We start from the raw sequence: 23,581 nt of genomic DNA, 5'->3' as shown, positions 1-23,581 counted from the left end.
ACAATTCCAGGTGAGACTCGGCACCACCCTGTCCGACATTCACGAGCAGGAGCTGGGTGTCCCGCAAGGGAGCATCCTGTCGCCGGCTCTTTTCAGCATCAAAATTAATGACATCGTTCAATCCGTTCAGAAGGGATCGGACAGCTCGCTGTTCGTGGACGATTTTGCCTTATATGCAACCGGCAGCACGTATGCCAGCATCCAGTGACGGCTTCAGCTCTGCGTCAACAAAATCCAGTGTTGGGCAGAGGAGAATGGCTTCACATTTTCGTCCTCCAAAACTGAATGCATCCATTTTCATAATTTTCGCCAGTTCTATCCGGACCCTGAAATCCGTCTGGGAAAATCCACCATCCCGGCGGTCAAGGAAGCCAGATTTTTTGGGGTCGTCTTTGATCAGAAGCTGAACTTCCTCAGCCATATTAAACAGCTGAAAGTATCTTGCCAAAAAGCCCTGAACATCATCCGAGTTGTGGCACACACGAACTGGGGTGCTGATAAGAGAACTCTCTTGCACCTCTACAGAGCCCTGGTCCGGTCCAAACTGGATTATGGAAGTGTGGTATACGGCTCGGCCAGACCGTCCTACCTGAAACTGTTGGACCCTGTACACCACCAAGGGCTCCGTCTCAGCTTAGGTGCTTTCCGCACCACCCCTGTGCACAGCCTGTACGCAGAGGCGGGGGAACCGCCTCTCTCCAACCGCAGACTGAAGCTGACCCTGAATTATTATTTGAAATTGTTTTCTTACAAACCCTGCTTACGACGCTGTATTAAACAACCCTTTCGATAAGAAATTTACAGACAACCCAAACTGCATACCTCCTCTCGGACTCCACATTCAGCCGCACTTAGAAAATGCCGATCTGGATGTCGGTGGCATCTCAGATTTCTCTAAGTTCCCTGACAGCCCTCCGTGGACCTTTACAACACCTGAGGTCCGATTCGATCTGGCCTCATACCGTAAAGACACCACCAGTTCTCTGGCCTACAGAACTTACTTTTCGGAACTCTGCCACAAATTCCCCACTTTTCAAAGCATCTTCACTGACGGTTCCAAGTCAGAGGATGGAGTCGCTGCATCAGCGTTCTGTCCCGCCTTTCCTGACCGGCCCTCAACGGAACACATCCTGTCTGACAGCTCGGTGTACACTGCGGAACTGACCGCACTGGTCCTGGCGGTAAAAATGGTTCTCTCTTCGAAACAAAAGAGATTCATGATCTTTTCCGATTCCTTGTCAGCCCTGGAGGCGATAGCCTGCAGGAATATCACTCATCCCAAACTGCTGGAATTTTATGAAGATTTTACTCTCGCAACGAAGAAAGGATACGAGGTTGTGTTGGCCTGGGTTCCTGGACATGTTGGCATTCGTGGTAACGAAAGGGCGGACCTGCTGGCCAGGAACGCTGTAAAGAAAGAATTATCCAGATCCTTTGTACCCTATACAGACATGAAGCAGAAGGTGAACACTTACGTTAAGGATCTTTGGCAAGAGGAGTGGAACACCCAGACGGACAACAAGCTCTTCCAGATCCGTCCGGACCTAAAAGAGACCCTCCCTTCGGGGGTGAAGAACAGAAAGGAGGAGTCTGTGCTGTGCAGACTGCGTACGGGGCACACTTTTTTTTTACTCATTCTTACTTGCTGAAGGGGGAGGAGGCCCCTCGATGCATTCCCTGTGACGAGCCTCTCACCGTGAAACACGTGCTCCTTGACTGTTGGAATCTGCATGACGTTAGACGCAGACATTACACGGCGGTTTCTTTGAAGACTTTGTTTCGTGATGTCCCTCCGTGGGCGCTGATGGACTTCTTAAAAGAAGTGAACATTTTTAACCAGATTTGAAGGTTTTAAACTATGGAAGTGTTGTTGTTTTTTTAACTTTGGAGTGGAAAGTTTGAAGTGGTGACTCGTTTTAATTGGGTTTTTTTTTTTTATCCTTGTAGTAGTTATTGACGCGGCGATAGCCTTGAGATGGCCTTAGTGGTCGGCGAGGCTCTAAGCACCATAATTTCATTTCATTTCATTTCAGGTAAATTAAGCAAGAAGAGAATAAAAAAACAAACAAAAAAACATGAATTATGTAGAATTATCTGAAATGAAAACAAAATTAAAGCATGAACAGGAATGATATGACAGATAACATATGCAACACTGTTTCAGCTCTGGCTGTAAAATGTTTCTTCAGTCCTACCTAACAGAGTTTACAGTTCTGGAGGTCAGTCGTAGGGACCTTCTTGGTGTAGGATCTGGTGGAAGTGGAGGTGGCTCTGGTGCAGCTCGCAGGGTTGATGTCCTGGGTCGAGGTCTGGGCTTGACCAGCCACACGCCACTGTCAGTGTCAGTGTCAGAGTCTGAGTGTGACACCTTACTGTTCTTGTGGTGCAGTGGGACTGGGTGAGTCGGCGTGACAGCAGGTAATTTTTGTTGGTTGTGCCTCTGCTGCGTGGGGCTGAGTACAGGTGGGGACACGTGTGGGACCACAGCGTCAGCGTCGCTGGTTTGGAGCTGGAGTAGCTGGTGTCGGTCCATGTTGCTCAGTGTGTGTGATAGGAACACACTGGTTGTGGGCTGGAACTGGTGGCTTGTCGTCAGTATTCTGTCGACCGGCCTGGTAGCGTCACTTGTGGCGACACTGGTCCTTGGTGTGATTGGACCTCTCACACCAGACACAGCATGGGTCTGGGGTGCGGTCAGCAGCACAGCGGCAAGGATGTAGCGCTAGTCCTGGAGGATGTGGGCGATGTGCTGGCCTGGGGGACTGCAGGCTGGTGTTCTCAGCTGTGAGTGTGACCAGCTGAGACTGTAGGCGGGCAGCAGTGGTGTTGTCAACGCTGGGGCAGGTGTCATACGCGTGGCTGTCCTCCCACACCCATCGCTGGGCCTCCTTCTTTGCCGTCTTGAAGGTGGTGTCAGGGTGGTTTCTGATGAAGCACCTGACATCGCGCCTCAGTGTGGCTGGCTGAAGACCTTTGGCGAAGGCATCGCGGAGGATGGTCGCTGACACCTGGATCACCCCATCTTCAGCCTTGTTGACCTTAGCCCATAGGTGCTGAAGATGGGATGTGTACTCTTCAATCGTCTCCTTGGGCTGCTGCTGTCTGTTGAAGAAGGTGGTGGCAAGCTCTGTGGCGTCTCGCTGATCTCCCCAGTTCTCATCAAGAACTGCAAGGATCTTGGCTGGGGTGTCCACTTGGGTTGCTGGCAGCCTGACAATCTGCTGGCGAGCTCGGTCAGCAAGGGCTGAGATCAGCCAGAGAGAGGCTGTTGCATCATCCAGGGGCTGTAGCTGGAGTATCAGTCTGGCCTCCTGGATGAAGTCGTCGACTTCTATGCTGCTTTCCTCACCAGATAGTGTTGGGAGTTCGGGCAGGAAGTCGGATGAAGCCATCTTGATGGGGCGACGTTTCTTCTTGTGGACTTGTGTACCTGCTGCACTGTCTTCTCTCTTCTCCTATGTTAAAATATCCCTATGTGACTGTTAGTACAACCTCTTGTCCTTGTATGACCCTGCTCGCAGCGCCAAGTTTGTGATAGCATTAGCGGTGGAGAGGAGCTTTAATTTGTCAAGAGATATTAAAGATTTTGCACATCATTGCTCACAGCGCCAAGCTGTAACAAGGTACACTTGGTGGTAAAGGGCTGTGGTTTAGGGACGCCATGTTCCAGTCTATCTAGGAGAGAGGGGAGGTCCCCCAGGATTTCAAGGATGCTTCAATTGTCCACATTTACAAACGGAAGGGAGACAAAACATCCTGCGATCACCACCGTGGAATCTCTCTCCTCTGCATCGCCGGCACGATCTTCGCCTGCATCATACTGAACAGACCATGTCTCCAACACAGTCATCCCTGAAGCACAGTGTGGCTTCCGCTCAGACAAGGGAACATGTGACATGGTGTTTGCCGTACGCCAGATGCAAGAGAAGTGCCGTGAGCAGAACAAGGAGCTCCATATGGTCGTTGTAGACCTGACTAAGGCCTTTGACATGGTGAACCGCCGTGGTCTGTGGAAGATCCTCCTAAAGTTTGGCTGCCCAGAGAGCCTAATTCGACTGATTGCGTCATTCCATGATGGCATGCAGGCGAGAGTACAGGAAAATACTGACACGTCGGATCCGTTCCCTGTGGTAAATGGAGTGAAGCAGGGCTGCGTCCTGGCACCCACACTGTTCTCCATTCTCTTCTCTGCCTTGCTGATAGACGCCTTCCAAGACTGTGACCGGGGCATCTACATTCAGTTTCGCACAGATGGCAAACTTTTCAACTTGCGGCAACTCCACACTAAGTCCAGGGTGTTTGAGGCACTGTTGAGAGAGTTCCTCTTTGCTGATGACTGCACGCTTGCTACACACACCCATGAGGACATGCAGTTCATTATGGACAGGTTCTCAACCCCCACCCTACCCCCCACCCCCACCCCCACACACACACCACCTGCAATCAAGATCGTTGACACAGAAATCAAGTCAGTCGACAAGTTTTGCTTCCTGGGCAGCACCCTATGCAGCAACAGAGCCCTTGATGCAGAAGTGATGCTGTGCATCGCCAAGGCCAGCTCTGCCTTTGGCAGACTCAACAACAGGCTGTGGAACAAATAAAGGCATCGGGCTCAACACCAAGATGAAAACCTACAGAGCTGTTGTGCTGACCACTTTGTTGTACTGCTGTGAAACATGGACGATTTATCACCGTCACATTCAACAACTTTAGCAGTTTCACCAGACATGCCAACGAAAGATCCTCGGCATAAAATGGCAAGACAGGGTCTCCAACCTCCAGGTCCTAGAGAGGAGCGGCCTGCCCAGCATCAAAAGCCTGCTGATCCAGTGCCAGCTACACTGGACAGGACACGTTGTCTGCATGACAGACAGCAGGATCCCCAAGATGCTCTTGCATGGCCAGCTGTAGGAAGGCCGCCGCGAACTTGGAAGACCCTGCAAGGGCTTCAAGGACACATTGAAGACAAACCTCAAAGCCTGTGACATAGACATCGCTTCCTGGGAAAGTGATGCCCTTGACCGCTCTCGCTGGAGGATGCTGTGCCCTAGTGGCATAAAGACGTTTGAAAACAAGAGAACGCTGGTCATTAAGGGAAAGCGTGAGCGAAGGAAGCAGGGCTCAACTTCTGGAGACGTTTTCCCTTGCAACATACGAGGACCTACACCAACAGATAAGCCTGCCTGCCTACTCATCCGTCAGTCCGACGGGACACTCCATCAAAGAAAAATGAAACAGTCACCGCCGCATCAACCAACACACACACACACACACACACACACACACACACACAAATGGGCTAACAGAAATCGGCTTCAGATTAAAAGGCAAAATGTGTCGATTATTTCGGCTTGTACTGACAAGAAGCTTCTGCTGTTCTTGATGTGATGGTAGATATACTTCAGAGATGGAGGACCATGTCGTGACTGCTGACACGACCAACAACAATATAATTACACATTTATACATATGCGCGCGCGTGGGCGCACACACACACAAGCGCACGCACACACACACACGTACACGCACACTCACACTGGTGTTTAAAATATGACACAGGCATCTATTGATGAAGGCCTGTAGTTTGTTTGTGTTCGTCTTGGTTGTTCGCCATTTTTCAGAGCAGTAAAAGAGGACTGCTTTAACGTTGGTGTTGAAGATCCTCAGTTTGTTGTGAGTGGAAAGAAATGTGGAGTTCCAAGTTGGCTGCAGGGTGTTGAAGGCATGGCTCACTTTGTTGATGCGGCTCTTGATGTCTTCATCCACCCCTCCGTCCTTGGTCACTGCGTTGCCAAGGTAGACAAACCTCTCTGGCTCACTGATGGAGCTGATCCTGCCTTTTATTGTTTACTCTCCTGAGCTCTGTCTTCCCGGTGTTTATTTTTAGACCCGTTTTCTCAGCTTCTTCAGACAGTCTGTTTAGCTTTCCCTGGGCATGTTGGTGTCTATGTGAGAGGAGGCATACATCGTCTGCGAAGTCCAGGTCTTCTAACTGTTTGGTGATAGTCCACTGGATCCCTGTCCCTCCATTTTCGGCGGTCTTCTTCATGATCCAATCCACAACTAGCAGGAAGATCGTAGGTGACAGTAGACAGCCCTGCCTCACGCCTGTTTGGACCATGAAGTGGTCTGTCAGTTTCCCATTGTGGATGACTTGGCAGGTCGAGTCTTCGTATAGCTGCTGGATGATGGGAATGAACTTCAGTGGTGCGCCGTAGTGGTGCATCAACTTCCAGATGACCTTTCTGTCTACACTGTCGAAGACTTTTTCAAAGTCGACAAAGGTTGTGTAGTGAGGGGATTGCCATTCCACTGACTGTTCAATAATAATCCTCAAAGTAGCGATGTGATCGGTGCATGACTAGTCTCGGCGGAAGCCTGCCTGTTCTTGCCGCTGTCTTTCATTTAGGGCGTTTTTCAGTCTGTCCAGCACAAAACTGGTTGGGATCTTGCTTGGGACCGATAGCAGCATGATACCTCGCCAGTTATTACAAGAAGAGAGGTCCTCTTTCTTCGGTAGTTTGACTAGATAGCCTTTTTTTCCACTCTTCCGGCACTTCCTCTTGCTCCCATACATTCTGAAGCACTGGGTGAAGCATCTCTGTGGATGTTGGGATGTTTGCCTTTATCGCTTCTGGTGGTATGCCATCTGGGCCTACTGCTTTCCCATTTTTTCAGGACTCGATGGCTCTGAAGATTTCTGCCTTGGATGGTGGGCTCATATCGACACTATTCAAAAAGTGGTCAGCTGAGCTGGTGGTATGTCTGGGGGACCGTGTTCTGTGCGTTGCTCTAAATAGAAATCACGCCCTTACACATGTGTTTGACTTGCTGCGTAACCCTCAGCTTATTTCATTTTCTTACACAGATTCACATACACGAAGGTAGATTACAAGTTCACAGTACTTTTTACTGTATGTTTGTTGTATGGTAAACGTCCTTTCTGTAATTCATAAGCGATAAAATCGTATTATAATGTCCGGTGAAGCGAGTGCCTGTGATTCTCGAAACAGAGTGGTCGACTCACATTGGGCCAAAGGTTCAATGACTCTAGACGGAGGAGAAATGCTAGAGAGACGAGGGTGGGGTGAAGGGGAAGGAGGGTGTCAGGCTTTGATTTTATAGGCCATTTCATCATGGCGTCTGCATGTCACAAAGGATTGTCGCTAAAGCGAAATTTTGAAACCATTCAAGAAGTTGAAAGAAAAGTTGATGGAGAAAAGAAAAAAATGATCACTTTCTTTTCAAGACCATATTCAGACACTATATATTTTTGGTTATTGTGATTTCTTGTCAAGCTGTGACAAGCAGAAAAACTGCTCTGTACTACGGCAGACTTAAATCAGTTACTTTAGCTTTTAATTCAATACCAGTGCATCCTATAATGGCCAAACATTGTGAAATAGGAAACGATCAGTGCGAAATCCCCCCGCCCCCTTTCCCCCTGCCGCCTTCAATTCGTGGCGATGTGCTATTTCTTCTGACAATCTTCTGAAGTCTTCAGAATAACACAGTGAATTTTGTTCGGTCGTTTTACTTATTATTTGTTTCAGAGCCTTTAAATTGCAGTATAGGGCGATGTGATCTGTTTACGTGGCATTAATTTGCAGCCACATTTTGGAAAGAATCAAGTATAGGAATCGAGCTTGATTACTGCCCACGTTTGCGGGGGCATGTGTGTGTGTGTGTGTGTGTGTGTGTGAGAGAGAGAGAGAGAGAGAGAGACTGAAGACTGAAGATGGTTTATTCACATTAGGCCCCAGCCCCTCGTGAAGGGGAATGTGAACAATATCTAACGAGCTATAATCATGAACATAAGGACTGTGTAAGATACAGAAAGAAATGTTACAAATCTTTGAACAGCAATTTCTCTATACTTAAAGGCTTTATAACGATAAATAGACACATTTCTAACAACGCTATCGTCAGTACAAGATAACAATAAAGTCAATTTAAAGAGGCAAGGGTGTCGATAATATTTGGGCCGAATATATTTCTTTCTAATATCTTTGAGTGCTTCGCAACTGAGAACAAAATACACTTCATCTTCCTTTGATTGTTTACACATAGGGCACATTAGATCAGAATCTCTAACCTCTTTGTATCTAAAGTGATGCACAGTGAAATCAGAGATACCTAGTCTAAACTTCGTCGTCACATATTTCAAATGTCTTTCCAGATTTAAACGCAAATATGGCTTTAAATCATGCAAAACACAAAACGTTCTATACACACCAAACCTTTCACTTGTGTAAATATGTCGATTCCAATCCTGCCATCTACAATCTATTAAACGTTGCCGAAATGCATTTACAAAACCAGCTTCACAACCCACTCCCTGACTCAACCATACATGTACAAACCCATATTCAAACAAACACGCACGTCTGTAGCCCAATTCTTTTTACCCCTTACATCTAAATCGTATAACAATTTGTAAGCTTTATATGGTAGTCTAAAATCTTCCATTTGCAAAATTCTTAGCCAGTAGTGTATACAATTAACTGCAGAATTTATATATACAGGATTCGTTTCACCATATACAAGGTCATTTGGGGTTCGCTTATCACCGCCCAGATATCTTTTTATAGCAAACAAATGAACAGCTTCACAGTGGAACACAGCTTTATCTAAACCCCATATTTCTGAGTCATGCTGAACTTGACAATCAAAGAGTTTGATGAACAATTCAAATGAGTTATTGTTAAGAGCAAATAGCTTCTGCATAATACTTAATAAAGCACATTTGGCCCTACTAGCGAGATCTTTACATGCAGCAACAAAACTTAAACGTGTGGAGAAAAGAATTCCTGAATATTTGTAGGCATTTACCATAGGTATTACCACACCGTTGTAAAACCATCTTTCCCTTGCACCTAAATAACGACCCTTTCGAAAGACAATGATATTGCTTTTAGACACGTTAATATTTAACTTAAAAGAGAATTTGCGGCTTTATATAAGTTATTCAATTGAGTTTTCAGTCCCACAACCGTTTCTGAAATCAAAACTATGTCATCAGCTAAGAGGAGAATGAACAATTCAAAGGCATCACACAAAAAAGTACCTCCATGTCTTCCGTAGTTAATAACTTCCATTGCTAGTTCATTTATAAAAATAGAAAATAAAATGGGACTACATGGGTCTCCTTGTCTAACGCCCGCCGTACAATCAATATAATCAGTAAAGCTAGCACCACATCTGACTCTTGTTTTATCATGATCATACATACTTTTAATATACTTATACAATTTACCTTTAATACCATTTTTAGCAAAACAAGCCAAAGAATATTTCGATTAATGGAATCAAACGCTTTTTCAAAGTCTATAAAAGCTACGTAAAGTTTACGATTGAATGAGAACTGCTTCTGTATAAGTGCTAATAGAGTAAACATGTGATCAATAGTAGAGTGTCCTTTTTTAAAACCTGCTTGATGTTCACCTGTAATATCATTTTCCTCTACCCACTCTTGCAGTCTATTATTAATTATTAAACCAAACAGTTTACTGCTTATATCACTAAGACATATACCTCTATAATTATTAGGATCGTAAATGTCCCCTTTCTTAAAGAGTGGCATAATAACTGACTCCGTCCAGCTTAAGGGAAACTCTCCATTATCAAAAAGCGTATTAAATAACTTTAAGAAAAACTCCATTACATTATTGTTTGGATTTTTTAGTAATTCGCTAACGATACCATCTAGCCCAGCTGCTTTCCTATTTTTTAAGTTTTCTAAAGGCTAACTGTACTTCTTTTGAAATTGGACGATTCATAAAGTCATCACTTACGTCACCTTCAGACTCTTTGATATGATTAACATTTTCTACGTTTATATCCAACAAAGATTTAAAGTGTTGAAACAATATGTCAATATCTATCTTACATTTAGGTCTTTTACGTTTAGATGAAATACTATGGACTGTATCCCAAAATTCCTTCTGGTTCCTTACTGACGTAACAAGTTTGTTCAGCATTTTACCATTAAACTTGTTTATTTTTATTTTTTTAGTAGATTTTTATATTCACGTCTGGCTATTGTGTATTTCTGTTGGTCTTCAACCTTCTTTGACCTTCGACTAATTCTCAGTAGCTCTTTTACATTTCTTTCCTTTGACTACCAACAAATATACGTTTTTTTTCATACATTCAGCACAATCCTTAATACACTCATTAAACACATTCAAAGCATCGTTCACATCCACCGTTATTAAACTGATAGCCATATCAATCTTTATACAACATTCTTCACTGGACAAATTATCATAGAATACATTTGCTTCTGTTTCATTCCAAACAATTTTTTCTACTACTTCAACATTCTTCTCTGTTTTAGTTGTAACAAACGTGTTCTCATTTGAAAAAAAACAAATTTGGCTATGACAGGCAGGTGGTCAGTCTATTCTTTCAAGTACCATAAATTCACAAGATTCATAAATACAAGACAATAAGTCATTTGAAAATATAAAATAATCAACAACGCTGCACCCAGAATCTGAAATATATGTATAACAACATTGAAGGTCGCCTTCCATAAACGATTAAATATACATAAACCTAAAGTTGTGCACATGCTTAATAACTTACCATAGTTATTCAAATGATTGTCCTCAGAACACCGTTTAGAAATGTATGAACTACTCTTATACTGTGTATCCAAAATAATATTGTCAAAATGGTCATGAGAGAAATACGAAGTTCTACTGTTCAAATCTCCACATAAAATAACATGAACCTCCTCAGCAAGAACAAAGTCAATTAAACATTCCTCAAGCAAAGCAATTCCATTTTCAAAATCAAAGAAAGAATAAAAAGGAGAACCTTCCGGTTGAACATATGAACATACAAATAACACATCCTTTTCTGTCCCAAACAGCATTTTATCAAACAAAAACACACAACAGTTAACTTTTTTTCTTTTTTTTTTTTTTTTTTGCTGCCCCATCATCTGCACCGTTTCAGTGGCATTACTCCCACGCCGCTCATTTAGATTCCCCAATACACAGCCACACCCGGGTTCGTCCGTCGCATTTCCAGCGTCGGCAGTCCACACGGAACCATCGATGTTAGGTCGCCAGGAGGCCACACACCAGAGGAGACCCTGCACTGCTGCTGAGTCACTTCGGTGGTGCCTGTTCTGTTTTAACGTACTTAGGCCACCACCTACTAAGCCCCCTACTAACGACAATAATGGCTTAGTCGCGGAGCCAGGCTGAGTGAGCGTCCCTCCCAGAGTGGAGACCGCCACCACGTCCCTCAAACAACAGCTCCCAATGAATCTACCGACACTGACGACATTGACAGGACTCACCATAAGCATGGAAGTGGCGGGGTATCGAAACTGAAGTCACCATGAGAGCAGGACATGAAAGGCCACAGACTTTGAGACTATTTTGTTTATATTGATGACGATGAAGGAGGAGGAGGATGACGATGCTGATGACGATGTTGCTATGGAGGTTCAGTTTGGTTTGGGACTGCGTGACAAGGCTGTACTCTACGCTTTCTGTCATAATGATATCCCGGCGTTAACCAAGCCCGAGATATACAGACACTTGCAGTGGGTCAGGTAATTAGAGCAACACACCCAAAGACGCATCCTTGAAGTGGATGACACTCGACTGTGTGGTCCCAGTCTCCCCATTTAAGCCCACAGCACAGTCAACTCTGGGTAGGAGCCGGCCACGGGCCGAAAAACCCACATCCGCTGGGATTCGAACCCGCGTCCTCCCAGCCGTCAGTCCGCGACGCTAACCACTTCGCCACGGCGGCTGGTGGAGTTAACATATTTTGTTATCTCAATTTTTTTTCAAGAAAGGAAGAAAATCATTTTTTATCAAACACATCACACCTTCGGATCGTCGTCCCTGTTTAGAAAACTTTACAGCAGATTTATGAAATATTTTATATCCATAAAATAAATCAAATTCATTATTTTCCATAAACGTCTCAACCAAACAAACAACATCAAAGCCACGAATAAATGTCATAAAATCATTGTCAAGAAGTTTCGACATCAAGCCATTCACGTTCCACGACAAGAATGAAAAAAAAAGTGTTTTTGCAGTTATCACTCGTGTGTTTTTCACGTAATTGTGAACGCATGACTGCTCATGCAAGTTGTCCTGGCAAGAACTCAAGTGTTCGCTGGTGACATGAACAGGTAATGTAAATTCCGGTGCTTCGTCAAACCCTCCATCCCTGTTTTCAGGACCAGGACAAAAGCACCCTTCATCACTGGACCGGCCTACTCCCTATCTGGTCTCTTTCAGGTTGTCCTGACCATCCAGAAAGAATTTCTTTCCTTCTATGATCAGATGGTCGAAAACCATGAAAGCATTTTGCCCATTATTTCTAGCTGTTTTCAGATGAGGCGTTAACTTCCTTTTTATTTCCCTAACTCGCGTTGAGAAATCTTCCCCAGTGAAAATATTGGTTCCTTTCAGTTTTCGTTTCGATTTCAGGATAGCTACTTTGTAGAAACAGCAACGCGCTATGACAGGAGAGTCAGGCTTCATGTTAATACGATGTACCCTCTCAAACTGTATATCATCTGCAGTATCAAGACAGTCAGTGAGGAGGTCCTGGACTTTACCTTCACATTGCTCATTGGATTCGTTCTGATCTCTTTGAATTCCATAAAATATCAAATTATTTCTCTTTGACCGTCCCTCCAAATCATCTTTTCTTCTCTAACTCAACTTTTGTCACAAGTTCAGAGTTTTGTCTCATTAAGTCCTGGTTTTCTTTCCTCAGTTTACGCACTTCCTCCCCAAGGTCTTTAACCCCACTCTGCAACGATGCAAACTGTTGACTGAGTTCATTGAAGTTTTTCTCCATACTCTCAAACTTACAGTTTATCAGCGCCATGACGTCCGCAAGAGTAGGCTGCTCCGAAGGAGGAGGTGTCGTCTTCCCGCTGTTCGGTCCGCTGGCCGCGTCCGAGCTGGCTCTCCGTCCGCTGGTGCTGGTCGGTCTGCTCTGCCGGAGGCTGTCCGACCTGGGTCCTGCTCCACATCGCCACATCGCAGGAGAAGACCGCCCCAAAACACGAGGGAGAGGAGCAGACCCACCATGACACCGTCTGCTCTGCTGCAGGGTGACAGCATGGCGATGCGTGAAGCTGCTTTGCCAATGGCTCTCTTTCGCATGAATGCCATGAATACTGGGATGAAACACCCACATGACGAACGAAAAGTCAAAGAATCTGAAGGCATGACTCTTCATGTACCTCTCTGCCAAATCTTGAGCACAGGTACCGCTGCAGTCCGTTGTAAAAGACAAAAACTGTCAGACTGTTAGAGATGCGACCGACACGAACACGCCCAGTTCGAGAGAGAGAGAGAGAGTGTGTGTGTGTGTTATGTGGCTTGTCAGTAACGCGCATTATATGTATTTTGTTCATTTTTCGTGTGGTCTGTGGCGAGTTGCAGAGGTTGTATTGACTGTATTGTTCTCGAGGATTTTGTAATTCATGTGATGATTTTTTCGTTCATCCCACAAACGGAACCCATACACAAGCAACAGATCAACTAAAAACCCAGACATCCCTGTATACATATGTTATATTTAAGTATTCGTTGTAATCGTCCATGAAATCGGAATGGTCAGACAAATAAGTGTGCACACATGAACATATACTGCTTTGAGCACACACAGAACAATACATCGAGAACAGAAATTGGGTATCAAATGAAACTGAATTTGGAAAACTAAACAAAACAGAAAAGAAACACAGAAAAAGATATAAGAAAAAAAAGCTGGTGCTTCATGACCTGTATGCAACTGAGGGCACATGAGATATGTATATAATTTAAAACACGACTGTGACAAGTTTAGTAGAGGAGAGCTGCCCCTTCCCCTACTTCCGCCGTATCTTTTTTTTTCAAATATCTTTTATTCAAATTTTATTTTATGAAATTCATACAGACATTAGCAACTATAGTAAGCTAGAGGAATATCATGGAAAGTAGGTGAAAAAAAAGGAAACGAAACAAACAACAAATATCACAACCGCTAAGAAAATTATTATATAAAAAAAAGAATAAAAAGAAAAAAGAATTGCTGGCGATGTCAATAAATCGAAATTAAACATATGGTCGCCGGATGCAGTCTAGGAAACCTGATAGTTCGTGGGCTGTCAACCTTATAGCATTTAGCATATATATTAGCCATGTGTTGAATTGCAAAGAAAGACACAAAATATACCAATATCAAATTCATGATTATATAGGTATAATCATGTATTCCTTATCTTAATTTGTATTCAAAACAGAAGTTTATATGGAGACATTTTGCTGATGAAGTCATTGTAAAGATTTTTCATGATTATATACTCAATTGTTTATCTATATTCCAATTTCTAAATGAAACATCGCAGAACAGGTACAGTGTTGTTTATTTTGTGTTGGTACAAGTGCTGTTTAGCCAGTAACAAAATAAAATAAAAGGTAGGATCAGTGACTATATTTTTTTCTAGTCCAAGTATGGCTAATGATTCAGTTAATCGCACATTTTGGGCATTTAGACGTCTTTCGTTAATTCAGTCCATTCATTCTAACCGGAAACGTTGGATAGTTGCACATTGCCAAAACATGTGTCTAAATACAACATGTGTCTAAATACTATCTTTCGTACTGTTATGAAAACTACATAGATCACTGTTAAGTACGCCCATCTCTTTAAGCACAACATTTGTCACAAGGCATCTGTGTACAATTCTTATCTGAAACCATTTCAGTTTAACTTCCGAAATCTTACCAACGCACAAACCCCAGTTTTTCCAGTAATGTACAATGTTGAGTTTTTCATCCCATTTTTGACAACATTGTGGATGGACACCATTTAGAAATAGACATCAATTTCTTTTAAAATATAGACATATTCGAACACATATCATTATCTACAGTTATGATATTCAGTTCGTTTTTTTAATGTACCCTTTTATTGCTGATTTGTAACCAGCAAAATTAAGAAAATTTATATTGACATTATGCTTTCGTTTGAATTCTTCATTGGAAATAAAATGTCCATTTTCAACCAAAAATGTGCTATACAGTGTATACATTTATTTATCCATGCTTTACCCCGAATAAATGTTTTCCCAATTTGCATTCTCTGATTATGAAATACTGGCTCAGCAAGTTCAACAGAGTTATTACAGTCTATTTTGTAGAAATGTTCATATGCGTTAAATACATCTGTCCAAAAAGTATTTGATTGTGAAAATGTTACTTCTGGCCCATATTTCTGGATATCGTTCAGCACATGAAAATTAGCCATTGCAACATTTTTTCCAGTTATGATACGTTGCCCCCATTTTCCTTATCCAAGTCAAATTTAGATAATACGATAAGGTTTTCAATTCTGGTAATTCCAGACCACCATGTCTGAGTCTTTTATGTGCAGTTAAAAAAATCATTTTTTGTTCTAGTATAATAGTAATTTTGTAACGTGAAAAAAAATCAGGCGGGTCAGGCAGCAAATTCCACAAATAAGTCAATTTTGACAAAATAAATGATTTTATAACAGCTACCCTTTCAAGGGGTGTTAATTGGGTTTTTTTTATCCATACTCTGATCAACTGTATGACATCTGCTAATTTTTCAGAGTAATTTATATTTGCGCAATTTTGTAAATCATTTGTGAACCAAATTCCGAAAACTTTAAATTTTGGTGGATTCCATTATATACCTAGATGCTTCATATACCAAATATTAGAATTTTTCGTACTTCCCATCAAGACTGCATTCGTTTTTCCAGAATCCACATGTATGCCCCATTCACATCCAAACGTGACCACTATATGCATGCATGTCTCAAATGATGTTTTGTCGCCTGCTAAAAGGAATTCAGTATTATCCGCATATTGAGAACGTTTAAGTTCCATATTGTTGATTGCTATACCACGTATATCTTTCTTCTCACGTGTCATTATTACTAATACTTCAACACACAAAGTGAAAAGATAAGGTGATAGTGGGTCCCCCTGTGTACATTCCAGTTCAACGGTGAATCAACTAGAGACTTAACCATTAACAGGAACACAAGATGTGATATTACTACAGAATGTTTCTATCCATTAACATATCCCATATTGGAAACCAAATGCTTCTAAATACTTTGAACATAAACTTTCAACTAACTGAATCGAATGCTTTCTCAAAATCGATGTTTAACAAAAGCCCACGTAGACTGTGTCTTCTTAGTACGCTATTGGGTCGTCGTAAATTAGCATTATATTGTCACCAACATATCTATTCCTAATAAAACCAGTTTGGTATTCTGCAAAGAATACAGAAGCTATGCTCGTAGGCTCTAGGTCTGTGCTCAGTCATGTCTCGGACCATTCCTTGGCTGTCTGCAATGCTGTTGTCAACTTTCAAACTTCTGTCAGAAACCTGGGTGCATAGTTTGATTCAGCTCTGTCCATGCATGACCATGTCAGTAATTTATGCAAACTGCAAACTTCTGACCGAGAAAAATCCGTACCATTCGACCATATCTGACTGATGCAGCCACCTCTCAGCTTGTCTGTTCCTTGATTCTCAGTCGCATTGACTACTGCAATTCACTACTCGCTGGTTTGCCCTCTGATCTATTATCACGTCTTCAGATATCTTGAACAATGCTGCCAGAGTCGTTCTCAAAAAGAAAACAAAAATATCATGTTACCCCTCTGTTGCGTCAACTTCAATGGTTGCTCATCCAGTACAAAATTCAGAACAAAATTGGCATATTGGCTTATCGCCACTTCGAAGGTTCCCTCCCATCTTACTTATCGTATGTCCTTCATATTTACACTCCATCCCGTTCTCTCAGGTCTTCTGGAGAAAAGCTCCTTCGAGTCCCCAAAGTCTCTTCAAAGACATTCGGTCAAAGGGCTTTTCAGCATCAGGCACCTTCTGTTTGGAATTCTCTTCTCCTGGATCTCCGGCACTCACCAACTCTGTCCTCTTTCAAAAGTAAGCTGAAAACCCACCTGTTCAAAATGGCCTTTGGATGTGACGAAACATAGTTCTTTGTCTCCTTCCACCCTCTGCACTCCCCTTGTGTCCCCCCCACTACCACCCCCCGCCGACCCCCGCCATTGTAGTATTCTTGTGGTGTGTGCGCTTGTGGGTTGGTGCTTGAGCGCATGCGTGTGTGTGTGTGTGTGTGTGTGTGTGTGTGTGTGTGTGTGTGTAGTAGTACAGTGCACGAATATATATGTACTGTTTCATGTGAGGCGCTTAGAGTCCATATTTGGGGAGTTTGCGCCATATAAGTACAATTCATTATTATTATTATCATTCATAAGTTTAGGCAAGACATTTTTTATACGGTTGGCTATGCATGATGATCCGACTATACGACATTTTGCAATGATATTGGCCTCCAAATCTTGAAGAAGTTTCCAGTTTTGTCTCCATTAGGAATACACACAATTATTCCTTGTTTTTGAACGCAAGAAAGTTGTCCTTTTCTAAAACAGGTGTTTAATGATCAAACAAACAAAAAATCACCTAGACTGCTCCTAAACCACGTACAAAATTCTGCCGTGAAACCATCTGTACCAGGGGTCTCATTGTTTTTCATATTCTTTAATTAAACTAAACTAGCCTCCACCAAAGTAATATCACCCTCTAAATTATGTGCTTCATCAATGTCTAAACATGGAATATCGTTTATAAGCTCGTTTAATTCGCAATCTTCAAAGATGGCACTTTTATACAGATTTTCGTAGAAAACCTTGAACTTCATTTAAAATTTCGTTTTGGTTACTTAGAACATTCTCATGTGCATTATTTAATCTAGACATATTCTTATTTATATAATGACGTTTCGAATCCAGAGAAATATTTAGTCACTTTTTCTCCATCAGCTATTCATTTTGCCCTTGATCTTAAAAGTACCCCCTCATGTTTTTTCCTCCCGAATAACTCTCAGTCGTTCCTTCTTTGCTTTTATATTCTTAACGTCTTCCTCACTTTTCACTTCTTGTTGCTCAAGTCGCTGAATGTCTTGTTGTAAAGTATTCCTCTCTTCGTTTGTTTTCCTTTTCTTCACAGTAGCATAAAAAATAGTCCTTAATCTAATACTCGTTAATAGAAAGTCTAGGAATAGACCAGCAGGCACCGACAATTTCAAGTCTTGTACTGGAATAGTTTTGACTGCCCCTCTTGAATACGGGTTGCATATTCTTCTTTAACTTTTTTTTTTTTTTATCTCTTCATTAATTTCGTCTAAATAAACTTTATCCTTTTACAATGATGAGTTGAATTTCCAGAAAGTGTTGCGTTTCTGCATTTACATTTGTTATCAAACCTTAACCTTAACAAGATCATTGAATTATCAGTTCTATATCCGCAATCAATATCAGCATCTACAACGAAAGAAATTACTTGATCTGAATTGAGAAAAAAAATCCAACCTAGCTTACTGGAATGAATTACTACTTCACTATATGTACCTGTGAACATCTTGATTTAAATCTCTCCAGATATCGTTCAATTCTAATTCGTTGATAATATTTTTCTACTATCTCTCTAGCCGTTGGATTGTTAACATTTTTTTTTAGTTACAATAGTCTCTCGCTGGGTCGAGTACTTAATTAAAACCCGTACTAATTACTACATTACTCACATTGAAATATTTAATGTTTTCACTTGATGTATTATAGAACTCTGGATCGTCTCTGTTTGGACCATACAAATTTACAACAAGAAAGACATTTTGCTTAATTTCGACCTGCTTCCACCATGTGGTGGAATGGGGTCAATGCAGCTTGGCCCAAAACGGGCTTTCCCTGTTGCCTCTATTACGTCATCCTCTCGGGGAGGGGTGGGAGGGGAGGGGGGGGAGGGGCTGTGCAACATAATATTGTATGACTCCTTTCCTCTATTTCCACCAAACAGTAATGTGGAAAAGTGTCATTTCAGGGTAGCTCAGACCTTCCCCCTTCCCTTACTCTGCCATGTTGTGGTGTGGAGGAACTCCAATAAAGGCTATTCAACTTCGTCTCATCCACCTTTGCTTCCGTTCCGTTGCAGTGGAGAAGAGGGGGCCCATTCCTTTTTCAATAGTTTGGTTAAACCCACAGGAAGGGGGTAATTTTCAAATGGGGGTGGAGGGAATGTGGGCGGGCGGTCGATATTGACCGACTGCATATGACCCTATAGTTGAGGCTGTTACATCGGGTTATCAAAGTTGTGTAATGTTTACCGATGCATTTGGTGCGCTTTTTCTGCAGTCAACAAATATAATACAATACAATACAAAATATGTAACGTGTACGATACTTTCACCTGGGAGTAATTATATCTACTACAGGTGATTTTTAGCAACGACAAGAACATCAAAATCTATGTAGGTTTCTGTGAAAAGGAGTTTACATTATCTACGTAAATAGGCAAGAATTGTAACTTCGTATTCACATCGAAATTCAACAGGGAGTATGTGCAGCTATTTCAAGAGCGATTATGCATGTTCTTTTTTTCTTTCTTCTGGCTTTTTCTTCTTTTTTCTTTTCTTTTTTATCTTTCTTTTTCTAATTGTTACTGTTGGTGTTGTTTCACATCACGCGATAGCCAATAAGTCATCCAAGGTGTTGATGTTGGTGTTGTTTCACATCACGCGATAGCCAATAAGTCATCCAAGGTGTTACTGTTGGTGTTGTTTCACATCACGCGATAGCCAATAAGTCATCCAAGGTGTTGATGTTGGTGTTGTTTCACATCACGCGATAGCCAATAAGTCATCCAAGGTGTTACTGTTGGTGTTGTTTCACATCACGCGATAGCCAATAAGTCATCCAAGGTGTTGCTGTTGGTGTTGTTTCACATCACGCGATAGCCAATAAGTCATCCAAGGTGTTGCTGTTGGTGTTGTTTCACATCACGCGATAGCCAATAAGTCATCCAAGGTGTTACTGTTGGTGTTGTTTCACATCACGCGATAGCCAATAAGTCATCCAAGGTGTTGCTGTTGGTGTTGTTTCACATCACGCGATAGCCAATAAGTCATCCATGGTGTTGCTGTTGGTGTTGTTTCACATCACGCGATAGCCAATAAGTCATCCAAGGTGCTGAGCCCGAACGCTTGAGGCGCTCTCGTGTCCTTGACATCCTTGCCCTTCAACTTTGACCCCACCATGAACTCTTTGCCCATGTGACCTTGAGCCCAGGTAAGTACTTGATCAATGCAGGGAGTGTCAACCCCGGCGATCTGGGCTACTCCCTTCACGACCGTTAGGCCGAAAGGCACGTCTTCCGACAGATAACGGTGCTGAAAATCTGGTACAAATTGCCCGAGAGATATTTCTTTCATGGGGTGAACAAGACCTGCAACAAATATTTTTAAAAAAGGATTAGTTTTCTGTGTTGTTGTTTATTTTGTTTTATTTTGCTATCTGAAAAAAAAAAAAAAAAAATCCTTTATTCTAAACATTGAACTGATACGTGAGCAACTTATGAAAAGGAAACAAAAAAGATGTGTTTCATACAATACATCGATTCACTATGTACATTATTTCGATTTCGTAAAACCTTCTGATACAATAACTAGCATACAAAGGAATCACAATTTCAAAAGAAAGTTTATATCAAGCGTCCACATATCGCCGGTCGGAAGTAATACTGCCGAAAGTATGAGTTTGTATTTTTACAGGAAAAGAAAAAAACTGATTATTTTGGATATTTTTCTTCACAGTGGGTCATAACTTTGTATAAGACATCATTACGAATCTAGAAATTAGTCTCTCTCTTGTCGTTTTTGCAAAATATCCATGTTTATTTTATATATATATATATATATATATGAAGAGCGTGAATTTTTTTCCATAAAATCTGGAAATAATGCTGCGGCAAGTAAAGTTAGTTTTTGTAAATTATTGAGCCTGAATCAAAACGATATTTCAGCAAATCATGCGGCGGTATAGAGCTACAACAGTAGCATCTTGCTCAGTTTGATAGCCTTTTTAAATTTAGAAATCACTGTAAAATAAATGTCATTTATATAGTGTTTACAACGACATTCTTTACGTGCTGGGACACATTGTGAGATAGTTTGTTCTTTAGTGAGTGGCATTAGTTTTTCTTAAATGAGTGGCATTTTATGAACAGGTCTAAAGCAACAACATCTCAACACTCTTGAGGAACAGAGGTAGAACTACTGACTTCCAAATAACAGGAAATCTTCTTCAGCACTTTGTTTAACATAAACACGTAAAAAAGAGGGAAAAAATCAACTTTACAATATTTTGAACAAGAACAAAATCTGACATAAACAGCCGGTCATTTCAATTTAATGTTTTAATAAATTTCTCGAACTGTGAAGCAGAATATTTGGGCGAGGGGGAGGGGGGGGGGGGGGGGGAAGGAGAGCAAGGGTTTGTGACAGTGTCGGCGCAACCTCAAAGACTGAACTTCGGAGGGAGTGGGGAGGGAGATGAGAAGGAGGGGGGAAGGTTAGCGGGGGCGAAGGGATAGGGGAGGGAAGGCGGACAGGGAGCAGGGGTGGTGAAGATGACACCACTTGCATTCCAGAACAACTCTGAAGGATTTTTCACTGCAAACTCTAGTAGGTCTGGTTTCTTTAGTAATGTCTGCTGCTCTGGACCAGTCTAATTTGTAACCTAATTTCCTAACCTAAAAATGGCTCTCGTTGAGAGAAGTTTTATGTTTCTTGGTTTGTGTCGAACATTTCTGCATCATAGTATTGTGAAGTTGTTTAGGTTTCACCTCTCTCTATGCACATGGATAGTTTTGGGGAAATCCTAACCGTCAAAATGCGCATTAGCGTATTTTAGTAGACACAGTTGACCATCCCATTGCAACAAATATTCGAAAAGTTAAACTTAGGATGTTTTAAGATTGTTTGAAACTTATACAAGATGACGAGGAGGAGGTGAGACTTGACAGAACATTCAGATTATTGTGAGTGTTGATCGGGAGATGGGGTTGGGGGAAAGGCGAGAGAGTGTGGATGAAGAAGAGACAAACAGACCTGTATTCATACCAATCAGAACATTGAAATGTATAACAGGGGAAAAAAACAACAACAACAAAACGAACGTAAATATTCAATAAATTTGTGAAAAAAATGAAAAAAAGGGATGGGTATGAAGTAAGAGAAAAAAATGTGGAGAGAGAGAGAGAGAGAGAAACATACAAAAAAACTATCGACACACACACACACACACACTACATCATATTCCTTTTTTAACAGTCTGTGAAGACATTCGTCACTTGACTTGTGGGTTCGTATTGTCTTAGAAATACGTCATTGCCCATGTTGTTTGATGTATGGCGTCTCTATGATTATTTTCTAATTTTCTGTCCATTCACAGGTAACTGTATTACGACCGCAAAAGAAATATGTTAAAAACAGAAAGAAAAAAAAAAGCATGGAATGAACTTGTTCAAACAACATTGAATATCGTATGTACAGAAATTTTAACGGCCTGCATGATATGAAACCGTATTTGACGCTAAATATGGACAAATATGTGAGAATTATAACTTCAAGATTTAGGTTGGGTGTGAAATGAGAAATATAATAATTAGTTTGTTTCCTGATGATTTGATTCTGTTCGCTTCAACTGTTGTTAGTCTACAAAACCAGCTCAACCTCTTATCTGCATCATCTTAGCGATCAGGTTGAACAGTCAATCATGATCAATCTGAAGTCATCGTGTTTGGGAAAGGTGGAGATCTATCCAAAAAAATTCTAAAAAAAAAAAAAAAAAAAAAAAAGACAAAAAACAATAACAACAATAAAAAACATGGCTATATAGAAGAACAATAAGTTTGAAGTTGTGAATAATCAGAAATATTTAGAACCGACATTCTCTACAGGAAATAGTTTAGCCGCTGCTCTTGAAGTATCATCAATGAAAGCAAAAAACAAAAAAACAAAAAAAACAAAACAAAAAAAACGGTAATATTTGGCATGTTCAGTACAATGCACTGTAACTAACATGTTTTTGTTAAGATAATTCTCAAGTTGTGCTATCGTTATTTCATGCAGCAGAGATATGTGTGCATACATAGTATGAACAGATGCAAAAGGTTAATCTCTTTGCTTGTGAGAAAATTTTAACATCCCAATTAAAACGACAGATGATATAGTTCATGAAGAATTTGGTCAGTAGATAGCTTTCTTAACACCACAGTTAAGGAAATAAAATGTTGGTTCCGAATCTTAGCACAGCCATACGTGTGTTCAGTTCAGTTCAGTTCAGTTACTCAAGGAGGCGTCACTGCATTCAGGCGAATCCATAAACGTACACCACATCTGTTAAGCAGATGCCTGACCAGCAGCGTAACTCAACGCTCTTAGTCAAGCCTTGAGGGGAAAAAAGTGCATGAACAAATAAATAGATACATAATTAAATTCATGAATAAATAAATAAACAAGTGTATAAATACATAAATAAATAAACAAACGAATAACATAAAAAGGTAAGCAGATATATAATGAAATAAAATAAAACGCGGAAAAAAAAGAAAAGAAAAGGACAATATTGATGATAGATAAAGAAATAAGCAAATACATGTGTTCAGAGAAAGCATAATTGCAAACGATCCAGTTGAAACAA

The 23,581-nt window shown here is 41.4% G+C and overlaps 1 protein-coding gene across 4 annotated transcripts in view; it reads right to left on the bottom strand.

Annotated features, from left to right (window-relative positions):
* The window catches only part of LOC143276945 (opine dehydrogenase-like), a 95,993-nt gene that overhangs the window by 20,780 nt on the left and 51,632 nt on the right, over positions 1-23,581 (bottom strand). For 3 of the 4 annotated variants that reach the window (XM_076581623.1, XM_076581622.1, XM_076581620.1), the window contains exon 6: positions 13,557-20,324. The exons of the other annotated variant lie outside the window; for it this stretch is intronic. In XM_076581623.1, coding sequence (XP_076437738.1) covers positions 20,038-20,324 — 287 coding nt within the window. In that variant the 3' untranslated portion in view covers positions 13,557-20,037. Of the gene's footprint in view, positions 1-13,556; positions 20,325-23,581 lie in introns of those variants that run through there. 4 annotated transcript variants of the gene reach the window in all.

This window comes from Babylonia areolata, chromosome 33, assembly GCF_041734735.1.
Source record: "Babylonia areolata isolate BAREFJ2019XMU chromosome 33, ASM4173473v1, whole genome shotgun sequence".
Classification (NCBI taxonomy): Eukaryota; Metazoa; Mollusca; class Gastropoda; order Neogastropoda; family Buccinidae; genus Babylonia; species Babylonia areolata.
Note: the sequence above shows the minus strand (reverse complement) of the source record. Positions and strands in the feature narration are given on the sequence as shown.